Source organism: Centroberyx affinis, unplaced genomic scaffold (assembly GCF_046629955.1).
Source record: "Centroberyx affinis isolate AG114_WGS23_722 - 3 ecotype Tasmania unplaced genomic scaffold, CSIRO-AGI_Caff_v1 ptg004204l_1, whole genome shotgun sequence".
NCBI lineage: Eukaryota > Metazoa > Chordata > Actinopteri > Beryciformes > Berycidae > Centroberyx > Centroberyx affinis.
The window spans coordinates 358,907-373,843 of NW_027281952.1; the positions used below are offsets into that span (position 1 = coordinate 358,907).

A 14,937-nucleotide genomic window follows, 5' to 3' on the forward strand; every position below is an offset into this window, starting at 1 on the left:
ATTTGTGGCTCCGGATGGAACTCTTAGCTTCCCAGTCACCACATAACTAACTCTCTCTCTCCCTCTCTCTCTCTCGCACACACACACACAAACACACACTCCTCCACTCTCCCTGACACACACACACACACCGCCCCCACCCTTACCCCCCTACCCCCGCCTGAAGCAGCTCCATGACATCAAAAGGAGCTAAGCGCTTTGCATCGTGGGTAAGATCTGGGAGCGTGACGGCTACAGAGTCTTTAGTCTCATTAAAGAGTTCTAGAGCTGCAACTCTTCACATTAAAGAACTCTGGAAACTTCTTGCTGCTCATCCCTTTGCAGCCGCTACCAGATGTGACAGATCTCAAAAGTGAAAAGTGTCTTAAGAGGTTGTGAGTGTGAAGGAGTGGGGTGGGGTCCCAGAATTGAGTGGAAATTAACTCAATAATCTGGTGCAAGATGTATTTATAAATAAGTCATAAAGACATGGTCAATAATGGAAAAGAGGGGTGGTGATTCAAAGTTTACTTAAAAAAGGTTTATTCATTGACATTGCACTTAAATTGCTTCTTTAATGCAGATGAAAATACACTCATTTGAAAGGAGCTTCCAAGACAAAGCAGGCAGTACATTTATTTATTTTTTTAATGTGTGAGCTACTTAGGAGGAGAATGGGGGAGGAAAAGAGTTAAAACAGAGAAGCCAAAAAATTTCTCACTAGCATGAAAAAAAGTTAAACACACACACACCAGCCTCCATCTGAGCCAGCTAACTTTACTGCTACTCTGCCGTTGGAATACTTTGCGCCTTATACATTTATTTACATCAGAAAGCAAAGAATGACAGAAAAGTAAAAGGACTTCCAGGATTATCAGCTCTATAAATACAAGTTTACATATGACCACTGCTTTCCATATAGACAGATGGCTGGTGTGATGCATGTTTGGATTCTAGATGTTAATGCACTTGATTGGAAACTTGATTGGTTTGAGACGTTCATACCTTTATATTTTCCATCTTGTGATATAGTAGCCTACGTTGTTCTGTAGTGCAGTGAGATCTCAATCTATAGGTATGTTTTTTTAATTAGACAAGCTATACAGTGTGCAGGCACAGTATGAGGTATAGCCAGTGTAGCATACCTTTACATGTGATATCATGTGTGTGGCCTAGATTCTGCATCATGCATTTATAATGTGCAATGCTGAACACGGTTACTGATATTGCTCATTTTGATCACTGTCTCACCCTCGCACCACTCTACACTATACGCTCAGACCAACAGGTAGGAAACCAACATCTCCCTTTCTTCAACTTTTCCCCTGGGCTCTACCATTTCCTAGGTGGGTGGGTGGGGGGGGTTTACAGGATACCCAGGATGCGTCCCACCCACCAGCGGCAGGGCATGATGACCCTGCAGGCCACCCTGCAGCCGCGGTAGTGGTAGGGCCACGGGTGGTACCCTCCCAGCGGCTCGCAGATCCTCTGGCACTGGGTGTAGCCGCGGCGACACTCGGTGCAGCACACGCCCTGGTGGTCCAGCATGGGGTCAAAGGTCATGGTGCCCTCCTCGCCCTCAAGACCCCTCTGAGAGAGAGAGAGAGAGAGAGAGAGAGAGAGAGGACGTCAGCGGTCAGAGCACAGGCGTTTCTGTTTTTTATTTACGGCGTTTTGCGTCGCGTTCTGCGCTGTGATGTTTTAGTGGAGCTTTAGTGGCGGAGAAAGCTCGTTTCAAACCAATTAAAAATGGATTTCCGACAGGCGGGATGGGGAGGAGGGGATGTTGTCAGATGTGGGTTTTGTTGTCAAATATTTTCTTTTTCAACGCGTACGGCTCGTACTGCTTGCTATTTTCCCCCCTCTGAGGCTGTCAAGAGTGTGTTGCGGGGGTTGGGGGATGCTTCATTCTCTCAGGGGGTAGAGAAGAGAGAGGGATTAGGGAAGTGGGGCCCAACATAAGGGACGAGGAAGGGGGGGGGGGGGGGGGGACTAGAGATGTGTGTGTATGGGAGTCAGGGCAAGGGGGGCATGACGGGGGGGGGGGTCTTGAGTGGAATTATTCACACAGCTTCAATGGCTGAAAGGAAAGCTTTAGACGGGCTATTCTAAAAGGACTTCGTCAGACCAGACAGCCACACATACAAAAACACAAACACACACACACAAAAAACACACACACCCACACACACTCAGATTTGCAGTGACAGTCCTGGCCCCTCCACCGTGACCCCGGCATCTGCTGCCGCTCCGCACAGCTGTGAGAAACTCTCCTCGGCGAAAAGTCTCCTCAGGTAGCGCCGCGATCCGAGCGGACAGCTGTGAATCCTCTAGTCGGACGCGGGCGGGCCGAACACGAGGGGAACGTGTGAGCGTGTGTGTGTGTGTGTGACTCACCTGGTACGGGTTCTCCGGGTTGAATTCCGCCTCTACGTCCTCTTCCTCCTGGGCCCCGGGTGCCTGGCGGCGCTGGCGGGGGACGGCCCTCCTCTTCCTCTGTCCGCCTGCACACATCATAGTCTCAGTATCTGGCAGCGGACGGGACGCGGGGCGCCCGCACGTGGCGCGCTGGCTTCTGATTGCGCAATCATTCCCGTGACTTTCTTTTTGAAGTCCTCAGATGAAGCGCCGCAAAATTCTGTTCTGAACATTTTTTTTTTTTTTTGACGAGCCGAAAAAGTGTTTACTTGGAAACAGCACTCATCTGAAAACTTCAAAAGGACTTGTATTTTTATTTTGGGGCTCTAACAACTGCCATAATGAAAAAAACACCTGAGACCAGATCTATATCCTCTGTCAGAACTACTATAAGGTGTTTGTTTTGCTTTGTGTTACTTATACATAGATTATAATAAAGTTAAGTTTGCACACCTGACAATTTCAGTCACGGGTGCTGGGAGAAAAATGAGCAACATAAATATATGAAGCTCCCACACACCATCTACTTGCAAATGTCAAGATGACATGTATCTGCTCAATGAAGGCCGTTTTGTATCGATGGAGGTTTAAACTTTCAAGAGTAACTAAACCCCACCCAAATCTGTGGTGAAGTCTGACATCTATCTGCTATTGGCTGGTCTTTGTGCAATAAATTGAGATTTGCAAGTAGACGGTGTGTGGGAGCCTCATATATTTATGCTGCGTATAGATTGACACTTGTCTAATCTTTGCCCTGAGCTGTGTGATTGCCTACCTGTAGGATAGGTGGGACGGAGCCAGAAGATTGGCAGGTCGCCGCACAAGTCCTTGATCTTGTTGCTGAGGAAGGCGGAGTCAGAGAGGGGCGTGTCGGCCGCCACCCAGATCAGGGAGTCCTCCTCAAACTTGGCCGGCATCACCTCGTCCTCCTTCAGAAGGAAAGACAGTGAGGAGAAAACAGATTACACACCACAGTATCTGAAGATCTGTACGGCTGCTAAAGGCGGAATATCACACTTGTTTCACGCAGCCTGTAACTAGCCTTCCCCTTTAAATAGCCCACACTTGATGTTTTTCCGTTCTGCCCCAGTCTAATCCACATTAATGCTGTGTTGTTAATGCTCCTTATAACAAAATGGAATCACATAATAAAAGGGAAGCCCCCGAGGCTTTAGTATACAGATCCTCCTCTGTTCTCCTCTGCCCTTACATTTAGCTATCTACACAACGTCAGGACTCATTAAGATCTGAGTGAAGGAAACGTTGGATGGCCTAAATTCACGAGTTTTTGAAAAAACAGCAGCAGATAAACTAATGAGATTTCCAGGAGGAGAGACTCTGTAAACATACATTCTGTGTATCCACAGCCCGCAGGTAACAGGGGAAGTCTGTTGGGATGCTTTTGCCCAGAGGCACTTGTTCCTAAGGCCTGCAGAACACTAGCCACAACGATGTTTGGGGAATGTTATCCCCTAACCTTCCAGAAATGCTCTGCTGCTGTTTTTTTTTTTTTTTTTCAGCTCAAATGATTCGCTGGAGGGACAAATAAAAGCGGGGGTCCTCCTCCACTGCACGACTGATAAGAGTTTATCTGACCCATTCTCCCTGGATGGGAGTGTGTGTGTGTGTGTGTGTGTGTGCGTGTGTGTGTGCGTGTGCGTGTGCTTATCTAACCCATATTTGCCATCACTCTAAATTATAGCAAATGACCAGCCTGCAGCAGCTATTATAACTACATCTCCCTATCTCCACACACGCACACACTCGCTCGCACACACACACACACGCAACGCACCAACGTGAAATAAACGATCATTTATGAGGCAGAGGGAGGCAATAACACAAATACACACACACACACACACGCAAGCGCACAAACGTGAAATAAATGATCATTTATGAGGCAGAGAGAGGCAATAAGAGCAGCCCTGCCTGATAATTAATTGTGCGCTTGCATGTGTGTTTGAGCACACTCGCGTTCATGAGGGCAATTCTGGGTGATGTGGATTTATGTGGATGTGAGGCTTATGCAGAACTAAATTATTTTAATTATCAGACGGCCTCAATTCAACAATCACAGGCAGCGGTGAGTGTGTGTGGTGGTGGTGGTGGTGGGGGGGGGGGGTTGTTTTCATGATATTTCAGTAATATTATAGAATATATTCAAGTAGACCTCTTACTGTGCTCTCTTTATCTTAATGGAACACGCCAGGTTTTAGGGAGATTGGCCTGTTGGTCATCTTACCTGTTAAGTGATGAGAACATGGACACCAAAATCATCCATGTGTCCCCGGTGGATCATCGGGTCTGGTGCTCCATGCTAACACTTTAGCGTGCACTGTGTTGAGTGATAGTAGGCGACTAGCATTATCTCAAAAGTGAGAAAATGAGCTAAATTCTAAGTAATCTTAATATGATATGTGACCGCGTCTGGCAGTTTTGTGTAGGAGATTGGTCAAATTTACACGAAATATGATAGAAAAATAAAGTACTGTTTTGAACTACCAGGGTCTACTGTCCCTGTTTCCATGTTTCCATAGGAAGTGAATGTGGTGGGCGATGGGAGACTGTCATAGTTCCAAAAACAAACCTGTCTACATCAGCTATATTGAGTAAATGATTATTTCATTTTTTTTTTATTTATAAAACTACAGCCAATATAATAAAAATAACAACAACTTTTTATTATTAAAAGGTCAGTCTTCTTACTTTGGATAAGGCTTGTCCCCTACTGTCACTCAACCACAGGCACATGGATGATATTGGTGTCTATCTTCTCATCACTTAACAGGTGAGATGACCAACGGGCCAATCTACCAATACTTGGTGTTTTCCTTTCAAGACAGACAACAGCTTAAAATGATCATGTTTTCTCAGACCGATTAAAACAGACAGGCAAACCCACCAGGTCCAGCGTCAGAGAGTCCTTCTTGAGAGCCTCCACATCAGGCAGGCGAGCCTTGACCTGGGTCTTAATGTAGCACTTCTCTCCTCCTGAAAACCGGATCCCTGTGATCCCCTAGAGAGGTCAGGGAGGACGAAAAGAGGGGACAAACAAGCTGGAATTTGGCTGAGGTGAAATTCAGTCAAATGTAACTAAACAGTACACTGAATGACAATGTTTCAGTTCTCTTTCCGCCTCTGCTATGTGGTCGTTTCAACTGGACTGACTCCCACAGCACACTGATTAACCTACAGCTTACTTTAACATCCTGACACATTTCTGTATGTTCTTCCATCTGTACACCTGATAATGTGAATAGCTTGTGATACACACTGACACATGCACTTCAATCCTGTAAATCTGTCAGTGAAGACGCTGTATCATTGTTTATCTGTTGCATTATTCTCAATATGTCTGACTGTTGGAATTGCTAGTTGTATTATCTTCAGCACTGTCTTTTTGTCCCCTATGCGATGAAACAGAGCGTTGGGCGACCATGGATTGGACTGTTTTTGTCCGATATCGACGAAACTTGGAGGGAAGATGCATCTTTAAAAAATGACTGATTGGCCTGATAATTAAAGAGTAACTAAACCCCACCCAAATCTGTGGTGAAGACTGACACCTAATGGTGAAAAGTAGGGCCATCTGCTATTGGCTGGTCTTTGAGCCAGGTGATCTCACCTTCTATCGAGTACAGCAGGTGGTGACATCGCATGGCACCAAAGACCAGCCAATAGCAGATGGCCAGTTCAGTAGTTTTCACCATTAGGTGTCAGGCTTCACCGAAGATTTGGATTTATGGTTTAGGTACTCTTTAAAGGTCAAAATTTCAGACTTTTGTACCACAAGTCCAACTGACATGAAATTGGCTACCAGCTATCCTTACAAATTACACTGATTGGTCTAATGGGGGCGCTGTAATTAAAAATCCAAATTTTAAACTCAAATGTGATATCTCAGACACATTGCTCCAATTTTGATTAAACTTGGCGGGATGATACATTCGGGCACCGTGTTCTGGTGTTATAAATGTACTGATTGGCCTGATGGAGGCGCTGTAATTAAAGGTCAAAAACGACACCACCAGTCCGACTTTGATGAAACTCGACGGGACGATGCATCTTGTCACTGACTGGCCCACGGGGCGCCTGCATCATTCCTGCGGGACGACATGTTTACTTGTTCTTATCTGTATCTTAATTCTCTGCTGCTGCAATGACCCAATTCCCCCCCAACAGGGATCTTTAAAGTTTCATCGAATCCCATCTAACTCTCTGACGCTCCGAGTTGCTCTGAGAGCGCTGCATCAGTGTGTTGATAAATCTAACTCTGGGACTGCTTTTCTAGTTTCCACTCCTGCTGCTGCTGTGGCCGCGGTGGTGTGAGGTTAATCCTTATTGGCAAAAGCAGACCCGAGCCTCCTGGAGTTTCTGGACTGATTATTTCAGGTCCGACTCACAATCTGGAAGTCGTGGACCTCCACGGCCTCGTCGGTACCGCTGCCGGTGCGGAACCTCTCCACGTTGTTCGCGGCATCGATCTCCATAGAGCCCTCCTCCACTTTGCCATTGATGCTCATGCTGTAGTGGACATTGTATACCTGCACACACACACACACACACACACACACACAAGGTTTCAGACTGGCATGTAAGGTATGAGTTCTCGAGTTCCCAGCCCCCACCCCTCTCTCTGTTCAGCAGCCACTCTCCCTCACCCTCCTCTTTCTGTGTTATCCTGTTATCCCATGACTTTCCCCTCACACATACCTCTTCTCTCTCTCTCTCTCTCTCTCTCTCTCTCTCTCTCTATCTGACACACACATTCACTCAGAGTTGTTCAGAAAAATACAATCCTCAGGGTCCTCGGTGATGATGACCCTTCTGCAGAGCTTTTTTCATCATGCCTTTGCAGCCTTAATAACATACAGCAACTTCAATGGGGGAAAAAAAAGAAATAAGTCAGAAAGCAGCATTTTTCCTCCCATCTCTCGCACCTCTCACCCCCGGGGCATCAGCCGGACCGGAGAGGGCCCCCCACCACTCCCCGCCCTGCGAGGATCCCCCAGCACTTACACACACACACACACACACACACACACACACACAAGGCCCCCATTCACCAAGCTTTGCCTTAGACTGTACCATGGAACTGTAGTGGAACTGGAGTGTTTAATTTTACATTTTACAATTTGCATAGCCTACACTGCAAAAAAATCAATCTTGACAAGTCATTTAGTCTCATATTGAATCTTAATTCATTTTACTACAAAAAGGTGACAAATCTACCACTGAGGTTTGATCATTTCACTTGTTTCCAATGTAAATCAGCTTGTTTCAAGAATTGCCTTGAATCAAGTGACATTATCTTTAAATGGAGTGCGCCTCATTTCAAGCTATTGCCACTTGTTTCAGGAACAATATGAAAAGAGGTGAAACTGCATTGGAAACAAGTGGAATTATGTCTCTCCCACTTCACTTGTTTTAAGGGAAAGGAGATTTGAAGACTGAATATGAGATGAAATTACTTAGCCTACTTGAAATTACTTGAAAATTTGAGATTTTTTGCAGTGTAAAAGCCCGCAACTCAGTCAATAGGAAAACCACACACACACATACACACATGCAGGTAAAACACCAAATCTTACATGCTTTTCGTTGTTATTCCAGAAGTAGAAAGCCCCGATGGCCCCCAGCAGCAGCAGGAGGGCCCCGGCGATGAGCACCGCGATCCCGGCTTTCAGCAGGCGGCCGGTTGCGGCGGGCTTCACGGCCACGGCGGAGTAGGCCTACGGTAATAACAAAAACAAAACAAACAAACAAAATATTCACATAGGCTACCCATCGACACATACGACACGCATTTCCACTGAAGAAGTAAATGAAGGGTTATGGCAAGCAGTGTTGGGCTCAAAAAAGTAATCAGTTATGTCTACTCGTTACTTAAGGTCGTTACACTACTTTCCGTTACACCTGCAAATCTCTCCTGTGAATAATTAGGGCCAAATCAAAGATGCCCCATGTTTTTTTTTTTTTTGCTCTTTTGTTCGACACAATCAATGTAGACTCAGTAGTATTTCCACCTGAGAAAATAAACTTTTCTGCCAGTTTCCTCATCTAAACTCGTTCAGTGTGAGAACACGGCTACGACTTGGGCTATGAGGGGAAAACAATTGTTTTTTTGATAATACAACTTCAGTCTGATATTTACAGAGTGGCAATGACGAAAGTAACGGCTTACGTTTAGTCTTTGACTGGTAATTGCAATTACTGAAATTGAGATAGCCTATTATTCCGTTACACCTGCGTACTAATTAGGAAAAATGTAACACCTTACCACCCAACAGTAATAAGTTATAGAGCAGCTTGGTCACCCATGGCTCCAGCAGCAGTAGGCTAAGGGGGGCATTGAACAGATCCCGCATGTATTGGGTAGGTTGTTGTCCCCTATTTGGCTTTGGCCCCTGGCATATACTCACACCAAGCATGTAATAGGCAATAGGCATGTATCCCGGGATAGCCCACGGTAAGTTATATAAAGACCTGGAAACACTCACCGGTGGCATGAACTGCTGCAGGTCCTCGGGCCCCGCTGAGGCGATCGGTACTTTCTCTGAGCTCCCGGCCATGACTGGAGCCAAACACCTGAGGAAACCCAGTCCACTAACTCAGCAAGCTCGCTCGCTCTCTCTCTCTCTCTCTCTCTCTCTCTCTCTCTCTCTCTCTCTCTCAGAGGAACAGACTTGCTCTTTCATACAAGTCGTGTTTTATTACCAGCTTAGGAAGTGACCGGGTGCGAGGTGTGCGCGCGCCTCGCCGGCCCTGTTTTCGAACAGTCACTCCGCTGGCCCCCCTGCCCTCTACCGGGACAGCGGGCGCGCGCGGAAGGCTTGTAGAACTCGGGACTCTAATGATGCCAACTAAGCTTGAACTCTCGGCAGGACAAATATTAAATCCTTTCCCTCTGTGACTAATGGGTTAATAGTAATCAGATACAGGTTTATTCTGTGCATGTTCATTTTCAGTTAGGCTAGGGCTAAATACAACTGTGGGTAAGCTGTGACCTCCAGTCGGTGATCATCACACAAAGTAAGCAACCACCAATAGGCTATAAGCAAGAAGTTATACTTTCACAAAAGCATTATCGTTTTTCTCTTAAAAGATCCTCTCATAACTGATATGAGTAGGCTAATATTTGCCATGCTCACATGAGATGCGAGGAAGGCAGGCTGTCTCCTCAAATCACCTTGCCCTCCCCCCCCCTCCCTCTCTGCAAACTGCGCTAGAGGTCAAAGGTGACTCCGGTGGAATGTGTCATGTTTTCTCAAGCTCAGAGACAGTCCTTACATTACAGTGCGGTGGGCAAACGACAGCTTGGATAGACCCCGAAACGAATTCCCTATCTCCTCTATCTAAGTCCAGGTCTCCTTTACCGTTATTAAAATTGTCCTGAATCCATGAATGATAATGGGGGATTACGTAAGGGCGCACCGTGCGCATTTGGCAGGTAGACAAAAAACATTCTGCAGGAAAATTTGCTCACACGGACTTCATGTCCTTTGACAAAAAGCGGCTGTGTATTTGGAACTGTATACGTGCAGTTGCACATTTAGATTATGTGTAATGTATTAGTCTCCGTCTTATGTGCTTTAAAGTTTTTTAGAAGAGACAAATAATCAAACAATCGTCCTACATTTTACGCATTTTAAGGTATATTCACCTTTACGCATAGTCGGGCGCTTTACGCAATGGTCCTCTATGCATAGATGCAGCCTTAGCATAACTGTTGAGTTGTTTTTGTACACGAAGAAATCTTGAGAAACTCCAGCTGTCAAGTTCATTAAACACATTATAAGAGGAATGGGCTAAACATGGTTGGGTTGGGATTTCTTCTTAATATTTCCAGAACATTTGCTACAAAACCTTGGCATCTGCTCTGGCATCTAACCAACAAAATCCTATTCACAAAAGAGAAAAGTCCAAATTGACCTTCTTCTGTCGGCTGCAAGGACAGAGGCTCACTGCTGCAATAACAGCGACGCCTGTTGGCTTTTATAGTGACTGACCTGACTAAGCCTGTGCACACTCAGTAATATCCTGCTCACAATGTATCTGGATGTATCGCATTTTAGAACCAAGGTCACAAAAAGTTAGAGACAAAATACATTTCAGAACAATATTTCAAATTTTATTTTCTCTTAGAATATTGTGATAATAAAAAACCTATACAATTACATTATTGCATTCAAATAATTTCATACACTGTTATCAACTTGATACATTGTGGGTCACCGGCCTCAAACTGAACAGTTTCGGGGGCCATTTTAAATAGTAAGCATGCTTAAAGATCAATAATTACAATTCATATTTACATATCTTCACTTTTTAATTATTACTTTTATAAAAAATAAATTCTCTGTATGTACAAAACCTTGCATATGATACACTTCATGTCCAACAAATTCCTCAAAGTGACTGAATGGACTCCAAATGTAGCTTTTACACTGAAACATTTAAAAATGCAAAATACACAAATATTAGGATATAAACTTATATATACACTCTCCACAGCAACAGATAATCTCAAACATTGTTTTTCTTTACATGATTCTCATTGTCAATGATTCATAAATTAAAAAGTTCAACACAGTGCACAGTTCTTTGAGAGTGAGTGTATGTGTGTGTTTAAGTGTGTGTCTTTAGACTTCATTGGTGGGACAGCGTGTTGGGGTGGGGGTGTAAACGGGGATGGTGATGTCGCTGATCTCCTGGACCCGTACGGGCCGGGGAGGGGTGACCAGGACGTAGTCGTACTCTCTGTGCAGCACCTTCTCGTACACGCTCTGCAGCCCCACTGTCTTGGGGATGTGGGCCTGGTAGTAGTTGTCCCTGCGGTGGGGGTCCCGGGGCAGCGAGGCCGTCTTGGACAGGCTGCTGAAGGAGGAGAGGGTCGGAGCGGGGGAGACGCCCGGCGAGGGCCCGGCGTTGGCTCGGATGGCCGAGGGGCTCCAGCAGCGGTCCGAGTGTCCCAGGACCTTACACTCACTGGTGCACGCCCACAGACCTGAGAGAGGGGGGGAGAAAGAGGGGGGCTGTTAGATCTCAGGTCCCTCAGCCTTGACATCCCATCCCATCCCCTAACAAGTTTTCCATAGTAATTTATCCCTTACCACTTTGGCCGCCCATGGGAGGAACCACGACCCCGTCTTTCTTCAGGCCGGTGTCTCCACTGACATCGCTGTCACTGTCGTTGAAGTCACTGTCCCCCTTGCCACTGTCTTTGCCGCTGAAGGCCGGGTCCCTGGCAGAGATGGTGGTGTAAGAGTTCCCCTTCCAGATGGTGATGGGCCTCACAGCCTCCTTACCGTTCCCATAGCCAGGCAGAGTGGAGTAGCCCTGCAGGAGAGGAGAGAGAGGCAAAACTGAGGTTAGTATCTGTTGGATACTGGAAAGAAGACACTGGAGATTTGTCTTTGTTGTTTACTAACCCCCCCCCCCATCCCTCATGCACACACAGTCCCATATGAGCATCTCACCTCATGTTTATTCCCTCGCAGCTTGCTCTCTGACTCATACACACACGGCACCTCGCTGCCGTCCTCTGAGGCCGAGCACATGTCGCTGCCCCCGGGGTGAGTCGAGGTGAATCCCCCGGACTGGCTGCTGTAGGAGTGGCCGTCGAAGCCTCCCCCTCCCCCGGCCCCGTGGAGAGGCAGCAGCGGGTTGTCCGCGTGGTTTCTGCTGCGCTCCAGCGTGCCCTTCTCCCCGTACGAGTCGCTGTCCTCTCCGCTCTTGTCCCGCTTGCGCCGGTTGCAGGTGGTGGCGATGAGGATGATGGCGAGCAGCAGGAGCGTGCAGCTCCCCGCGAGGACAACGATAATCACCACCGACAGGTCCCACTGCGCGTGTACCTCGTCTCCGCTGCCTGACTGGTACACGGTCCTGTCGCTCGGCGGGGAGCCCGCGATGATAAGGAAGTGGAGCGTGGCGGTGGAGGTGAGCGCGGGTCTCCCGTTGTCGCTCACCGTGACGGTCACGCTCAGGGTTTCGTCCACTTCGTGGCTGAGCACCTGGTTGAGGTAGATCTCCCCGGTGGCTTTGTTAACGGAGAACACGGATGGCTCCCCGGTGGCCAGCCCGTAGGACAGCTCCGAGTTCACGCCCTCATCCGCATCCCGTGCCTCCACTCGGGTGATGACGTAGCCCGTCGGTGCGTCCCGGGGCAGGAGCACCTCAGCGGAGCCGTTGTTGAGGGCCGGCTGCGTGATGACCGGTGCGTTGTCATTCTGATCCACTATCCTCACATAGACATTAGCGCTACCGGACAGAGGCGGGGAGCCGCCGTCGCTGGCCGTGATGCGGAGCTCCAGCTGTTTCATCACCTCATAGTTGAAGCTCCGGAGCGCGTACAGCGAGCCGCTGGCGGGGTCCAGGGACACGAAGGTGGAGATGGGGGAGCCCATGAAGTACGTGTCGGCCAGTTTATAGCTGACCTTCCCGTTTGACCCCATGTCCATGTCCCTCGCGACGACCGTGGTGATGTATGCGCCCGGTGCGTTGTTCTCCACCACGGCCACTTCATACACCGGCTTACTGAACACGGGAGCGTTATCGTTCTCGTCCGTCAGCCGGATGGTGTACTGAGTGATGGTCCTGAACGGAGGGGAGCCCAAATCCTCCGCCACCACTGTTAGGTTATACTCGGGGATCTTTTCCCGGTCTAACGGGCTGGTACTCACGATCATGAAGCTGTCCTCGTACGCTTGCTGCAGTCTGAAGTGGTCGTGTCCGTAGAGGGTGCAGTGCACCTGTCCGTTAGCACCGGAGTCTCTGTCCGAGGTGCTGACCAGAGCAACGAAACTCTCTCTGGCCGCCGCCTCGGTGATGTACGCTATCCCCGCCGTGATGGACGTCATGGGGGTGATGGAGATCTCCGGTGCGTTGTCGTTAACGTCCTGCACCTGCACTACAATTTTACAGATGGCCGGACTCGGGTTGGGACCCAGGTCGGTAGCCTGGACGTCGAACTCGTACGTGTTTTTGCTCTCGAAGTCGATGGGGCTCTCGAGGGTGAGCCGTCCGGTCTTCCGGTCCACTCTGAAGAGTTGCCGTATCTCGGGGGGCACCTGGTTACCGAACCCGTACACCACCTCACCGTTCAGCCCCTCGTCCGGGTCCTCTGCGTTCAGGTCCAGCAGGAGGAAGCCAACCGGCGCGTCCTCGGGCAGGTCCACGGAGAAACTGTTCCTGTCGAACACCGGGCTGTTGTCGTTGTAGTCTTTCACCTTGACGTTGATGCGCGTCGTCCCTGTGCGGGACGGGTTGCCACCGTCCATAGCAACCAGCTCCAGCGCGTAAGTAGCCTGCGTCTCCCGGTCCAGCTCCTTCATGAGCACCAGCTCCGCATATTTAACCCCGTCGGCCCTGCTGAGCACGTCGATGGAAAAGTGACTGTTCACGGAGATCTGGTAGCTTTGGATGTAGTTCATCCCCACGTCCTCGTCCACGGCGAAGTCCAACGGGATCCTCGTGCCCACCGCCGTGTTCTCGGAGATCTCCAGACTCGACTCTTTCCGGGGGAACTCGGGGGAGTTGTCGTTGATGTCCTTGACCTCCACCTCGACGTGGATGAGTTTGAACTGCTCTTTGGAGAAGCTGACCACGTCGAAAGCGATGAGGCAGTGCAGGGTGTGTTTGCAGATCCTCTCCCTGTCTATCCTCTCTCCTATGGTCAGCTGCCCGTCGCTCTCCCTCAGACGGATAAAAGAGGAGTTGAACTGTTTCATCATCCTGAAATTGGTCCTGGAGCCCCCCGAGGAGGAGGAGGGAGTGGAGGATATGTCCTTGGCCAAGTTTCCGATCACTGTCCCCGGTGCGTCTTCCTCAAATGTCTGATATTTCACCGTCTTTGCCTGTGTGAGAGCGGTCAGGCTTGCCAAGGAGATGCACAGTAGCACCAGCAGCCCGTTCCACCCTATTTCTCCCATCCTGACACCTTCACTCCAAAATAATCTGAAATTCAGCAAACTGTCCGCACTGAACCCAAGTTGCAGTTTAAACAAAACGCACCTGAAAAAACGAAATTCCTCCCCCTTTCTTTTCGACTCTACACAGCTCTTTTTTATATTATAAAGCCTATAATAAATATTCCATAGGTCTTTCGATGCGCACTCTGGATGCGCTCCGCTCTCTCTCTATTGGAGGTGTGCTGCTCTCTCAGCGCAAGAGGGCTGCAGTGTCTGCAGGAGGGTTTATACGGCGAGGCATGCAAATGAGCCGCACTGTGACCAATCCGGGCTTTGAAAGGGGAAAAAAAGGGGGACTTCTGAAAGACCTCTAAACCCTGTTTAGAGATTCCTGGACTGTGCGGAGAAACTTGGCACCCAATATGTGGGCTAAACGCGGGGCTTGATTTAATACAGCTATAGTTTCCGTTGCTTGTTTATGTTCCTCGGGCTGTTAAATGAGTCTGCGCACCGACACATGGGGGGAGCACAGAGATGCGCAGTGTCCCTGAGCTAGAGGACAAAGCATTTGAATAGGAGTGTCTGTTCAGGATGCTATACCCATAGGTCTAGATTCAGTGTAAAGAGA

At 48.4% G+C, this 14,937-nt stretch overlaps 2 protein-coding genes across 2 annotated transcripts; both read right to left on the minus strand.

The window, feature by feature from the left end:
- Positions 1 to 524: 524 nt before the first annotated feature.
- Positions 525 to 9,058, minus strand: LOC139664243 (leukocyte cell-derived chemotaxin 1-like). Its single transcript, XM_071543015.1, has 7 exons — positions 8,901 to 9,058; positions 7,992 to 8,132; positions 6,804 to 6,944; positions 5,303 to 5,416; positions 3,173 to 3,326; positions 2,377 to 2,483; positions 525 to 1,569 (listed from the first exon to the last, which is right to left on the minus strand). Exons 1-7 carry the CDS (start codon positions 8,970 to 8,972, stop codon positions 1,345 to 1,347), a joined length of 954 nt encoding a protein of 317 aa, XP_071399116.1. The 5' UTR covers positions 8,973 to 9,058; the 3' UTR covers positions 525 to 1,344.
- A 1,984-nt stretch (positions 9,059 to 11,042) lies between these two features.
- Positions 11,043 to 14,330, minus strand: LOC139664215 (protocadherin-8-like). Its single transcript, XM_071542963.1, has 3 exons — positions 11,880 to 14,330; positions 11,514 to 11,739; positions 11,043 to 11,407 (listed from the first exon to the last, which is right to left on the minus strand). The coding sequence occupies exons 1-3, from the start codon at positions 14,328 to 14,330 to the stop codon at positions 11,043 to 11,045; spliced, it is 3,042 nt and encodes a 1,013-aa protein (XP_071399064.1).
- Positions 14,331 to 14,937: the final 607 nt, after the last annotated feature.